Below are 13474 nucleotides of genomic sequence, written 5' to 3'. Positions count from 1 at the left end.
TTTAAGAAATGTGAAATCTACTTCTAACACTAAACTATTAAATATGTAGATGTACAAAAAAAAGGTTAGTCAAGGAAATAAATGTTATAAGAATTTATCCATAAATTTAAGATCTTTACTCACTTAAACATAGAACAATTTTTTACTCTGTGCTTTTCCCATAGAAAGCATGATGGTCTTCCATATACATGAACAATCTGAAATTGTCCATAGTTTAGTAATGAGGGCAACAAGGAGCAGCTACTTTACCTAAGATTCAACAGAAGCAAATCCATGCTTGTACTGGAAAAGCACCTACTCATGGTTGGTGCAGACATAGATCCAAGAGGAGAACCCACTATTAATGTCTTCCTAAGCCAATGTGGTTTCTAACTGAATTCTAAAACTTGTCCTAGTATCCATAAATAAATGCAATTTTCAACTCACATCAAAGAAGTTTCTCTTTATTCAGCAGCCCAACCATTACAGAAATAAAATTTTTTTCAAAATGCAGATCAGGGGGAACCCAATTCTAAATGATATATTTAAAAAATAACTGCTACGCCCTAGGCCCACAGAATCATGTGGAAGAGTAGAAGAAAAGATTGTAGACATAAGTGGGCCAGAGGTCTGCTGCAAACTGTGTCTTCTAGCTATTACAGGGAAGTTATAGCCATGAAATCTTAACAATACTCTCTCAGCCCAGATACACAGAGGAGGGCCTAGGCCCTCCCCCCAACTTATGTGACAGATTTTAATGATCCCCCATGGATGTCCTCACCCTTTTTGGGGAGGGAATGGGATTGCGATGTGGGGAGGGAGTTGGTGGAGGGCATGGAAGAATGGGATGGAGAGGGAACTGGGGTTGATATGTAAAATAATATTGTTTCTAAATTAAATAAATTTTTAAAAAATAACAATATGGCTGCCTAAACAAGACCTGAAGAATGACAACACCAGTTACCATGCCAGTGTGTGGCAGAGAAATCTCATAGAGCCACACCCCTAGTGGAGCATTGCAGGGAATTAATGGCTGCTGAGAGGGCAATAATAAATTTTTCCCAGGTATTAGTGGCCTAAATGGTTATCCAATTCCAAGTTGTCAGCACTAAACACATATACAAAACAAACAGACAAACAACATCAACAAAAACAGGAAATGAGCCTTGCAAGATGCATGTGCACATTTATATGCATATAGGTTAAAATTATTTAAAAAGAAGAGATCATCAAATTGAGAAGGTAGCAAAAGTTTGAGGAGGAAGTGGGAGAAGTAGACATAATGTAAATACAGTACTCCTGTATAAAACTCTCCAAACAAAAATTAAAGTCAAAAATTCTAAGGAATACAATGAACACAATAGTGACAAAGAAAGCATTGTTTAAAGTCAAAAGATAAAGAACACAATATGGGTTATATGGGTTATTTTACAAGTTGTAGGATAGGAGGACAATCATAGTTTACAGCTTTTTTTTTTTTTTTTTTTTTTTTTTTTTTTTTTTTGCTTCAAAAGGTGGGTATTGTTTACTTTAGGCAACAGTCCAGAAGTACAAATTTCAAGGACGAGACTTTTCTTCATGGTCAAGCACCAGTGTCGTGCACATGGCATTGAGTTACCCCATTAGGCCTGCCTCCTTGTATGCTTCACCTTGCAACTCCAGGCAGTTTGACGGTACACCTGAAGCCTTCCTCTTCCCCTCTGGTGGCTCTGCCCAGCAGCTCGCCAGTCACAGTGGCCCTGGCATCCTTCCTTTTGAAGGCAGCGGGGTGAGGTGCGCATGCTTATCATCCCACATGGCAGAGGAAGGCGCGCTTAGCAAAGGACACTGATGGTGGGGGCGACACGAAGGCCACATCACAGACGATGCGTATCGTATAGGGGCTGCAGGGCAGCACCTGTGACTGCCATCGTCCCACCACACCAAACCAAATAACAGCATCAAGAACCCTGGTACAAAAGCGTCTCTACCATCAGGAACCAGATCATGTGTTCTTAGAAATAATCTACTACTCCAGTCTACTACTAGAAAACACGCATGCCATGGCCCACAGACCCAGAAGTCAGACAGAAGGAAAAGGAATAGAGAAAGCTGGGGAAGGAAAAACACAAACAAAAACAAAACAGACAGCAATACATAAAGTGCTTCTCTTTTAATGAAACAAATCCAAAAAAAAGATGTACAGTCAGGCTCACGGTGTGCAGTTCACAAGCATGGAAAAACAGACAGACAGAAGGACAGAGTTCCAATAAAAGAAGCCAACCCAAGACTAGGCTGCATTTGCCGCCAGGAGGGTTTCTCCTGGATGGCGCTGGGGCCGGGGCCACTGGGCTGGGCACAGGAGCAGCAGGCACAGGCTTCTCTTCAATCTGCCCCAGGCTGGCTTGGAAGTCTGTGTCCACATTTTCATGCCTATCACCTTCTCCCTTGAGGTCTAAGAAGTCTCCAGAGCTTGCTTTAGAAGGAGCACTTCTCTGTGCTCCAGGTGATTCCGAATCTTCCCTGACACCACAAGACTTGGCACCTGCTGACTTGGCCCAAGATGGAGGGTTTTCTTCAGGTGTCCCAAAGATTCTAGAGGCCATCTTGTTCTTCTTCACAGGCTGTTCTGATGGCTCATCGAAGCCTAGTGAGAAGTTGGAGCCACCACCTGGAGGCCTCAAAACCTGGGAGCTGTTCCTGCTGTTGGGGTCCACACCCTTGAAGGTAGTGGTAGTGGTTATGGCGCTGAGGGGCGAGGTAGGCTGGCACTGGGAGGACGCCGAGGGACTAGGACCAACCGGCCTGAGCTGCTCCGCAATCACGACCAGCCGCGCTCCACGAGCCTCTGCCCAGTTTACAGCTTTTAATATTTATTCTAGATCAGAGATGCATTTTAGATGAAAAGATATGATTTGTATATAATGTCACGTTGGGCAATATATAAAGAATAGTCAATGTAATTGTTAATGGAAATGCCTGAGTTTTGAAGAATGTTTTTTTTTTTCCAAATTTAAGAAGTATACTTATATTCCATAGGAATAGAATTTCTCAAGGAAAATTTGTTCCCTAAATATTCTAAATCCTAACCTAAAATTAAGAAATGCAATTGGAAAAACAATAAAACCTCTTATGGTCCTCACCCTTTTAGTTGTTACACTTATTCTTACTTATATATTAAAAACATAGAATATTTATAGCCAAAGAAGATATATAAGAAACAACATTGTACCAAAACTTCATAGATAAGCATAACTGCTACAGCCTGGGCTTCAACTCTCAGCTCCATGGGGAACCAGCTGTAAGGCACTTGAGGAAAATAGTATATTACTTACCTCTCTGCGTTACTAAAATGGGGATTCAATAAGGTAATGATTTTAATGACATATCAAAATATACTTTACATTTAATAACTGCCTGGTAAATGTTGGTAAAATTATTATCATTTTATAGTAAGATTTAATAGTTACACATATAAGAAAACCATTAACTTGCTGACTGGCATCACAGAGAGTTTTTAATCTAAGAAATATGTGTAAAAGTTTGCCAAAAAGGTAAGAGAGGTGGAGTTCTAGAAGAAATATATGTAGGAAAGTAACACACTAACGTAGTGGTCTCATTGCCAGCTCTTTTCCTTTCATTGCCTTTTAAAGAAAGCCTGAGGTGAAAATGCTGTGATACCCTTCCTCTATGATATTTCTTGGACAGGTGAATTACTTCTTTTATCATTAATGCCATTTAATCCTAATTATTTTCAAATTTGTTTCTCTAAATCAAACCTGTGCTTTACATTCTAGAGTCAAATATTTAACACACTTGATTAACTGGTATAAACATCCACCTAATAAATAGCTCAAGCCAGTAGCTAGGCATCCCTTCCCCATTTTCCAGAGCCTATTTTCAGGAAGCTATCTTGATGCCTTATTCTTGCTGCAGAATTCTATCTCTGATGCTGTGTCTTCTGTTCTAGTCCATGTTGGTGACTTCTGTGTTTCCCTATAATATTTTTACAAAGAAGCACCTTTATCTTTTATTAATAAGGATTGTATTAATAAGGACTGCAAGTCAGGCATGTTGGTTCAAGCCTTTAATCCCAGTACTCAGGAGGCAGAGGCAGGAGAATTTCTGTGAATTCAAGGCCGGTCTGCTCTATTAAAAAATTCCAAGACAGCAAAAGTTACGCAAAGAAAGCCTCTCTCAAAATACCCAGAAAAGGGATTGTATTATGTTATATTGTTGCTAGAAACTCTACTGCAGTCTTATTGTAGTTAATTTTTTAATCAGTAAAATAAAATACCAGAAAGATTTTTCTCATTTTGAAATACATTTTTCTTTTACAGAGTTCATGGTTTATTGGCTGTCATGAAGTGGAAACTTTTTCATGCCAGATAGCTTCATTCTGGAATTCTTTGTATATCATTTTAACAGGAGTATCTGTTCTCATTCTGCTAGTTTCTACTTTAAAACTCAATAAAACTCCAAATTAAATCCATGCTTTTACAACTATGTGATTAGCAACTAAGGTGTCAAGACATAATGAAGGAAAGGAGGCTGAATTTCTTCAATAAAGAGGATTTAGAAGACAATATACATATGCAGAGAAATGAAATTGGGCCTTCATTTTTCACCATGTATAAAAACCAACTTAGAGACTTAAATGCAGTGCCTGAAATGCAGTCCTGCACAGTAGGACAAAGCGGAAAGCTCCATAACACAGGTTTAGACCATGGTATATTTTGATAAGAGCCCCAATGCATAAGCAACAAAGCTTACCTTAGAGTGAAAACACCATGACATTTCAGATGTCTTAAACATGGGATATCCATTGAGAAAGTTTTTGGCAGAATAATGTGAGCCCCAGTAAGGCTACATGTTCTGCAGTAAGCAGAGCAGGAGAGCTGTAATTTACCAAGGCCCATTGAATCCAATATAACCTAGAGCCAAAGAAGCCAGATATGAAGGAACACAATATGACATTGGCCCTGCTGAGTTTTTGTCTTATTTTGGCAATCCTTCCTCCCTATTCTTCCATTCTTCCTTTGGGGAATGTTTACTCCATTGGTTTTTGTTGTTTATGTTACTTCATAAAGGCTCACAGCTATCTGATCCCTTGAGTCTCTAAAGAGACTTTGAACAATAGTATAACTGAAATACTGTAAGGAAAGACTCTTTGCAATACTATAAGGAAATATTTTTAGTTATTAAGTTTTAACTAGTTTTAAAATTTTCATATAATGTAACTAAGAAGACTTTTAAAGTTGGGCTGAGAACATTTAACATTATGGACCAAGGACAGAATGTTACAATTTATATGTAAAATATCCCTCAGATGCTTATGTCTTTCAGTACTTAGTCCCCAGCTAAGTACAATATATTCAAATGAAATGTACCTCAGTAGGCTTATATTTTTGAGAACATAGTCCCCAGATATTATTTCTCCTTTGGGATATGGTAGAACCTTGTGAAAATAGGGACTAGGTAACATAGATGTAGAGGGGATGTTACCTGGCAGGGTTCTGCCAGAAACTTCTACTCCCTGTTATTCAACCTGTTTTAACCAGCCCCCTTATGCTTCTGATGTCACAGCCAAGAGCTATGACCATGCCTTTGTCACCATGCCTTTGTCACCATGATAGAACTACATCCTCTCAAAGTGTGAACCAAAGTAAATCCTTCTCCCTTAAGTTGTTTCTGTCAGGTATTTTCTCAGAAGGAGCAGAGTAACTGGCACTGTGTTCATCAAATATTAATTGACTAGAAACAAATGTGTGTGGTACATGAATACATATATTTGTGTGTGTGTGTTGTGTGTGTGTGTGTGTGTGTATGAGAGAGAGAGATCCTTATATAAAAGGAGAAAGTTTGTAATTAGAGATTGCATAGATGAAATTGGAAGGCATTATGTTAGTTACACAGATACAGAAAGATAAATGCCACATGGTCTCATACATTGGAAATAAAGTTGATTTATTAGAAAAGCGTGGAATAGTGGTCATTCAATTTGGAAATTAGATTCAAATGAAATGTATTAATTGAGTGACAAGATATTCATTTTTAAAATACTGCAATAAATGTGTTCTCACAATAAAACATGCTATGAATGTAAAATAGCAATATATTTATTACATTTTAGTATTCATGTGTGCACACTCTTTATAGCACCAGATACATGTTAAACATATATGATTTTACCTGTTTGAATTTAAAATTAAATAAAATATTTCTACTCTTAATAGCCTTTATAAGCTACCTCATGATAAGTATATAGCACTTCCTACTTATTATTAACGTTTTGTTCTTTTAACTCTTGGTAAGCTATAAAATATTTGGGAATATGTGTGCTTTATACCACCACATTTCTATGCTGTGCAATTAATATTAATGACAAATTCACTCATTCAACATAGAGTTATTGGATTATTATTGGTATGCAACACAAAGTCATATGAAATTATCTATGTTTCAGAAGGATTACTAAATTTGGTACACTGGGACAAATTGCAATACGACAAGAATGAAAACAGAACAAAACTTGCAAATATGTAACATGTAAGAAATGAGAGTTACTTTCTCTAATCTTCTAGTACTGGAGATTCTAGAAGTGTGTGGTTTACATTAATTGTAAGAGACAGAAAACTAATAACTTGTTGATGACATCTTTGTGGAAGCAAAAGAAAACATGAAGAATTGCATCCAAGACCTTTTAAACAATCAAAACAACCATATCAACTGTAGTGTCAAAGCAGGAAACAGATTTGAGGGAGCTATTCGAGTTTCCTATTAAATACAAGTATAAACATCAACTTGGTGGTTGAAAATATTTGTTTGGATACTATGTGCAACTTTGAGTAAATATGAATTAATTTGTCATCAGCATAAGAATGGCTTGAAAACTACACACACATCACATCCTATAGGGAGAAACTCTGACAATGTACCAAATAAGTACAGGTCATCCTGATGATTCTATTTTCTTGTTTAATATAGTAACCATGTTGTAGGTTACATTTCTACCCTTATTTTATAGATAATAAAACTGAAACATAAAACAAATGAAACACATTCAAAGTAATATAGTCAGTAAGTTGTAAGGCTAGGTTTTGAGCACAAGGTATCTTTCTACAAATCGCATGAAATGGCAAGATGGCAATCTGACAGTTGAGAAATAGGACCCACCCAAAATTTATAAGAAGCTGTGGGAACTGCCAAAACTGAAAGAGAAGGGATAGACAACAATGAAAATCAGAGCACAGTTGTGTCACAGAAGGGGTGAATTTATTACAAAGTTGGAAGTAGAACTCATTTACAGTCACTGCTGCTGAAACATAAAATGCCATACAGATAAAGATCGCATAATACCACAACTGGACACATTAAAGAGGTCAATGGGTTGCAGGGAGCTCAACCCCAGTGGGTACAACACGATATGTATCTGAAATACAACCCTTGCATTTATGGTTCATGGAACATCATGGTAGAGGGGCAAAATGACTGTAAGAGCCTGAATACCAAGAAATTTGCTGTGAAACAATCTTTCTTAGAATAAAGTCACAATACAATAGACATGCTAACTCAGAAGGGGGATATTTCTCATGAGGTTCCACACCTAGAGAAGGAACTGTAGATGGTTTAATGACTGTTGAAGGAGGGAGATATAGTCTCTCCCAAACATAAGTCCTTTAATTAGTTATACAATGTACTAAGTGGTCAGCCTTAAAACCACATACACACAAGGAGCAAAAGGTTGTATTTATAAGTCTATGTTGCTTATGTATACAACACACACACACACACATGTGCATGCACGCCACTCAAATACATATGTAACAACAATAATAATAAAGAAGTGGTCAATTTGAGAATGGGGGGATAAATGGAGGGCTTGGAAGGAAAGGACATGGGAAGGAAAGAAGGGAGGAAAAGAAAGGAGGGAAGTGATACAATTATGCTGTAATCACTATATATATTATACAGCCTCTGGTAAGTTAACTACACTCCAGTAGAAGTCACATACTCAAGAATATATGAGCAATAGACGTTGGACATGATGGGTTTGAAATGAAAACTGCTACATAAATCTTATAGCACACTGAAGAGGAACTGAAGAAAGAGATTATTGTCATCAAAACATATACCCATTGTCTGATATATGAGTGAGACAGCCCCAAAATTGTGAGCATGGGAGAGCTGTACACATTACTCATCTGTCTTGTGGATGCATGAGCAGGGAAGAGATGTCCTCTCCTCCAAGCCCATTGACATCTGAAGCAGGTGGGAGAGCAGGCCCTGAGGTCATAGAGTGGGAGACCTATCCATGGCCCTACCAGCTTCAACACGGCAGGAGAGTGGCCCTATATCTCTATCTTACCTGGAAAACACAATAGAGCTGGCACATAAGGTGAAGATGAGGGAAAACTGACCATGAGGATATGAAAACAGGAAAACTGGTGCCACTCTTGCTCACTAATGCAAGGGGTGAACTAGCCAGGGCAATGCTGGAAAGCTCAGTTGAGTGGTAAAGACAGGGAGCGATGGTGGGCTGATGAACCCTGCAGCTACCCAAGCCTAAAACCAGGGTTATGAGTTGGCCCATCCCATCATACATCCCATCTGTGATATGCTAGAGCATGGGGGTAGGGTTGGAGTGTGACCTATAGACCCAGGGATACTGGATATCAATGAAACAGGGTAGCAACAGGATGTCCAGAGAAAGTCCCAGTGAGGGCCAGTGTCAATGATGTAGCAGAGAACAGAGACCTTAACCAGACAAATGATTCTTTGCAATGAGTACCTGAATGTAAAGATGTATGGATAAAGGGGTTTACTATGTCAATCACTGACTCACATTATAGGTTCCTTTTTTTTTTTCTTTATTTTTTTTATCTTTTATTTTATTTTACATATCAATCCCAGTTCCCCCTCCCTCCCTCTTTCCCTCTTTTCCACCCTCTCATACCCCCACTACCCTCCCCTCTCAACCCCCCCCAACTCCACGTGTAGGGTGATACCTTCCAGGAGGATTCATCTAAATCTGTCAAGTCATTTGGAGTAAGGACTAGGCCTTCTCTCCTGTCTCTAGGTTAAGGGAGTATTCCTCCATGGGGGATGTGTCTGCAAGGTCCTTTTGTACACCAGGGATACAGCATGGTTCCACTGTCTGAGGTCCCTTAGACTGCCCAGGCCTTCTAACTGAGACCCATGTTCAGGGGGTCTGAGTCAGTCCCATGCTAGATTCCCAGCTAGCCATCTGGGGCCCCATTAGCTCCTCCTTGTTCAGGTCAGTTGTCTCTATGTGTTTCTGCAACCTGGTCTTCTCCTCCCTCTCTGCATCAGGATTCCAGTTCACCTCAGTATTTAGTTGTTTCCATCAGCTACTAGATGAGGGCTCTATGATGATGGATAAGTTAGTCATTGATCTCATTATCAGGTAAGGGCATTTATGGTAGCTCAAATTGTTAGTTGGGGTCAATCTTGAGATCTTTGGACATTTATCTAGGTTCAGTTTTCTCTTCAAACCTATAATGGCTCCCTGTTATATTCTCTCTCTCTCTCTCTCTCTCTCTCTCTCTCTCTCTCTCTCTCTCTCTCTCTCTCTCTCTCATTTGTCTATTGTTCCCCTGACTCAATCTGCCTAGTCCCACTTGCTTTCCTCTCCTCCCCTTCTCACCCTGCCACTCCCCATATGCTGAGGAGATCTTGTCCCTTTCCCCTTCTGTGAGGGACTTTATATGTATCTCTTAGAATCCTCCTTGTACCCTAGTTTCTCTGTCAGTGTGAATTATAGGCTGGTGATCCTTTGCTCTAGGTCTAAAATCCATATATGAGGGAGGAAAAACCATGTTGCTCTTTTTGTGACTGGGTTACATCATTCAGGATGGTTTCTTCAAGTTTCATCCACTTGCTTGCGAATTTCAAGATTCCATTGCCCCCCCTCCACAGAGTAGTATTCCATTGTGTAAAATAATAAATGTGAATATTTAATTGGTCAAGCTGAGGGTTGTGGTTAAACTCAGACGGCAAAAAAGAAAAAAGAAAAAAGAAAAAAATAAAACAAAAAGCAAAAAGAACTCAGACATGAAACAGGGACTTGAGGGGTTGATTTAGTGGTGGACAGGAATGAGAATCAAATAGTAGATGATGGAAGGTTGGTGAGAGTAACCAGAATTCACTATATGCATTTATGAAAAATGAACAAACTTAATAAGTGTTTCAAAAAATATATTTTAAAAGGGCTGAGGGGATGGCTCAGCAGCTAAGAGCATATATTGAATGTACAGGTGGTCTGTGCTCAGTTTCCTGCATCTACTTTAAGTGGCTCACAACTGCCTATAGTGGCAATCATAGTGACTCTAATTCTTCTGGTTTTCATACCTGTACTCATATGCATGCCTACCACACACACAAACACAGATACATAAGGATTCACGTATCAAATGCTGCATCAACAGGGAATGTATATTCGTGGATCTCTCCATGAAAATAATTGCAGTAATTGCTAGTTTATGAGTAAATGTCTCAACATTATTATTTCTCAATGACATAAACTAAAAAGGAATCAAATCATCTTTTGAAAGTAGGTGAAAAGAATAAGTGAAATGTAGTGTTTGTAAATTTTAATTTCATATGCTTATACATCAAATTTTCAGTAAGAATAAAGAATTGGTACATCTACAAGGGTCATTTTTTTTTTAAATTGTGATTAAATTTCTCCACAGTGAAATGAAGAGATATTAGCTGTGACTGTTTCGTCTCTAGTTTATGGTACACTTATGTTCTTATGTCAGAGATGCTAAATAATAATACTATGATCAATCTATAAATCTTACTCTCAGATCTGCATATGCATGTGCAAACACATACATTCACACACACACACACACACACACACACACATCAATATACTAGGTACTAGTTTGAAAAGTAAATAAAAAGTACTAGAGCTAAAAAGTCAGCTGTTGAATAACATGTTTAGGAAATAGCTAGGAATATGACCATAAAATTTCTATACTTAAAAGGTTTTTAAAAATCACTAATATGAAGGGAATATATGAGATCACAAGGGTATAATGTCATTGGCAAATTCTATCCTAATTGATAGCTACCAACAAACTCTATATTGTACAATAGTAAGCTCCATAGTTTTAAAATTAGACTCTTACAAATCAAATGATGTCAATAATTCGGGAAAAATCAGGGTTATTCAAAGATTTACATTATTCATCATAAAAAATATAGCCTCTTTTTAAGTAATAGGAAAATAAATCTGTAATATTTAACTGGAAAATGTTCAAAGGCCAGACACTACAGCCAGAAACTCTGATCTATTTCCCTTCAGGCAATTGACTGGAAAGGAATTCTGCCTATAAATAATGACTACAAGCTGTTGTCCATAGAACTTCCATAAGGAACCATCAAAATGTTGGAATGCTCAAGGCAATGTAAACGTGACTGATAATTTAACAAACTGGGGCTAAAAAAAAAAAAAATCTAAAATGTTGGCAGGACTTTTGCCATGCCAAAGGTTCTAGGTGAAGATTCTTCCTGATGTCTTCTGCCATCTCATGGGGACAATCATGGTAGTCCTTAGCTTTTGGAGCGTCACTCCCATCTGTACCTGATAGGTGGCATGTGGCAGACCAACACAATTCATTTTGAGTAGTGTCTCCTTTATATGAGAAGCAGCAGTGCCCATGAATCTCAAAGATATAGTTGCCTGAACAAGACCTGAACAATAACACCAATTGGTATGCCAACATAGGTAAAGACAATCTTTTGAGGGTCCACCCACAGATGAAGAACTAGAGGCATTTAATGTCTTCTGAGAGAAGAAGAATTATTATTTTTCAGAAATGAGTCCCCTACTATCAATTCCTAGTAGTCAACTCTAAATGTGTTTGAGTAACAATGAACTCATTAGGTTGGATTTATATGTACATATGCATATATATATACATATATGTATATATAATGTAAAAATAATAATTTAAAATAAGAAGGCATAAATTTGAGATGGAGTGGCGATGCATAGAAAAAGTAGGAGAGAAGTTATATGTTGAAATAATGTCAAAACAAAACAATACACGTGTATGAAATCCTAAAAAATAAACTAAATTTAAGAAAGGAAAATATCAGAGAAAATTACATTGGAAAGTATAAATAACGAAATCAGATATAGGAAACTCAAAATCTTGTTCAAGGTGAAGAAAACAATCAAATGAGTGAAGAATCAGTCTCAGAATAAGAGAAAGCACACACACACACACACACACACTCACATACATAAACACAGAGACACATACAATACTGTATACTGAAAAAAGGGAATGATTTTAAATATGTACAGAAATCACAAAAGCTGTAAAATTTGTGATTTAAAAATTACTGAATGATCTGAAAATATACATTTTTAAAGAAAATAGAGATGGCCAGCAATGCTTACTATTCACTCATCAGGGTACCCAAAACCACCCAAAGCCTCATGCCCCTAAGAATGGCAGTCAAAGAGTAAGATACCTGAGCTGCTGAGGATGAGGAAAAAGAGAATTTGTGGGAATGTAAATTAGTGAAGGCATTTTGAAAATGGCCTGGAATTAAACAACAGCAACCAGAGAATAAAACTATAGTATGGCCCTGAAATCTTGCTATTTGTGTGTATCCAAAGGGCATGAAATCAACATACTGAACATTCAATGTTTATTGCACATGGTTCACAATAGCCAAGAACAGGAAACAAAAAGTGAAAAAGTAATGTCATACTTATCTAGAAGGAAATACTGTTTAACTACTTCAAAGAATAAACAACTCTCATTTATGCCAATCTGGATGGCACTGAAAGTCAGTCAGTGGGCATCTTGCAAAAACACAAAACTTCTTTATATAGCTAGCACTGTGCACCTGCTGGAAAGAATGAAGCAGAACTAAAAGTAAAAGATTGCAAACACATATCTCGACATTAAAATGCTGCTGCATTAAGGCTGATAATAAATTCATTAAGCATTGCCTGGCCAAGGAAAAAGATGACCTAACCATTGATCTTTCCCTCTTTTTCAAATCCAACCACTGGACTTGTCCTCAGTTATGTAGCAGAATACCTGCTGAGATCTCAGAATTATTTTTTGGCCCATTCACAGGTAACTAAGCAGAACCTAGTAGGAGACCCTGTTTTCCTCTTTCCTGTGGAAAAACTCACCCCCTCCCCTATAGCCAATTCCCATTCTTAAGTATCAGCTACCAATACTTAGTAACATATCTTATCCAGAATAAAAATGGCCACATTTTATCAGAAATCCAGAGAATTCTCTACCAAGCAGCACAATCCACCACATACCTTAAGAACCAAAAAGGCAACAGAAACCAAGGAACAAAAGACCCACCTAACAAATGAAAGATAACATATCTGCACCTAGAATTACAGTCTTCCCAAACCTAGATGCCACTGTAAAAAACGCAACCATAACAGCCAATATGTCTCCACTAGAGGCCAGCATCCCTACTATGGCAGGCCCTGAATATTCCA

At 37.8% G+C, this 13474-nt stretch overlaps 1 protein-coding gene across 1 annotated transcript; it reads right to left on the bottom strand.

Moving 5' to 3' along the window:
- Positions 1-1765: 1765 nt before the first annotated feature.
- LOC127230724 (jupiter microtubule associated homolog 1-like) lies at positions 1766-10345 on the bottom strand. Its single transcript, XM_051196044.1, has 3 exons — positions 10330-10345; positions 2089-2806; positions 1766-1928 (listed from the first exon to the last, which is right to left on the bottom strand). The coding sequence occupies exons 1-3, from the start codon at positions 10343-10345 to the stop codon at positions 1766-1768; spliced, it is 897 nt and encodes a 298-aa protein (XP_051052001.1).
- Between the last annotated feature and the right edge of the window lie 3129 nt (positions 10346-13474).

This window comes from Phodopus roborovskii, unplaced genomic scaffold (assembly GCF_943737965.1).
Source record: "Phodopus roborovskii unplaced genomic scaffold, PHOROB, whole genome shotgun sequence".
In the NCBI taxonomy this organism is placed as follows: Eukaryota; Metazoa; Chordata; class Mammalia; order Rodentia; family Cricetidae; genus Phodopus; species Phodopus roborovskii.
This window is presented reverse-complemented; position numbering and strand designations above follow the sequence as displayed.

Bases quoted from the DNA above. Each gene is read 5' to 3' on its own strand.
- LOC127230724 (XM_051196044.1), bottom strand. The intron at 1,929-2,088 runs GTGTTTTTCCTT...CTTTTGTACCAG, and splicing joins TGTCTGTTTTGTTTTTGTTT to GGTTCTTGATGCTGTTATTT.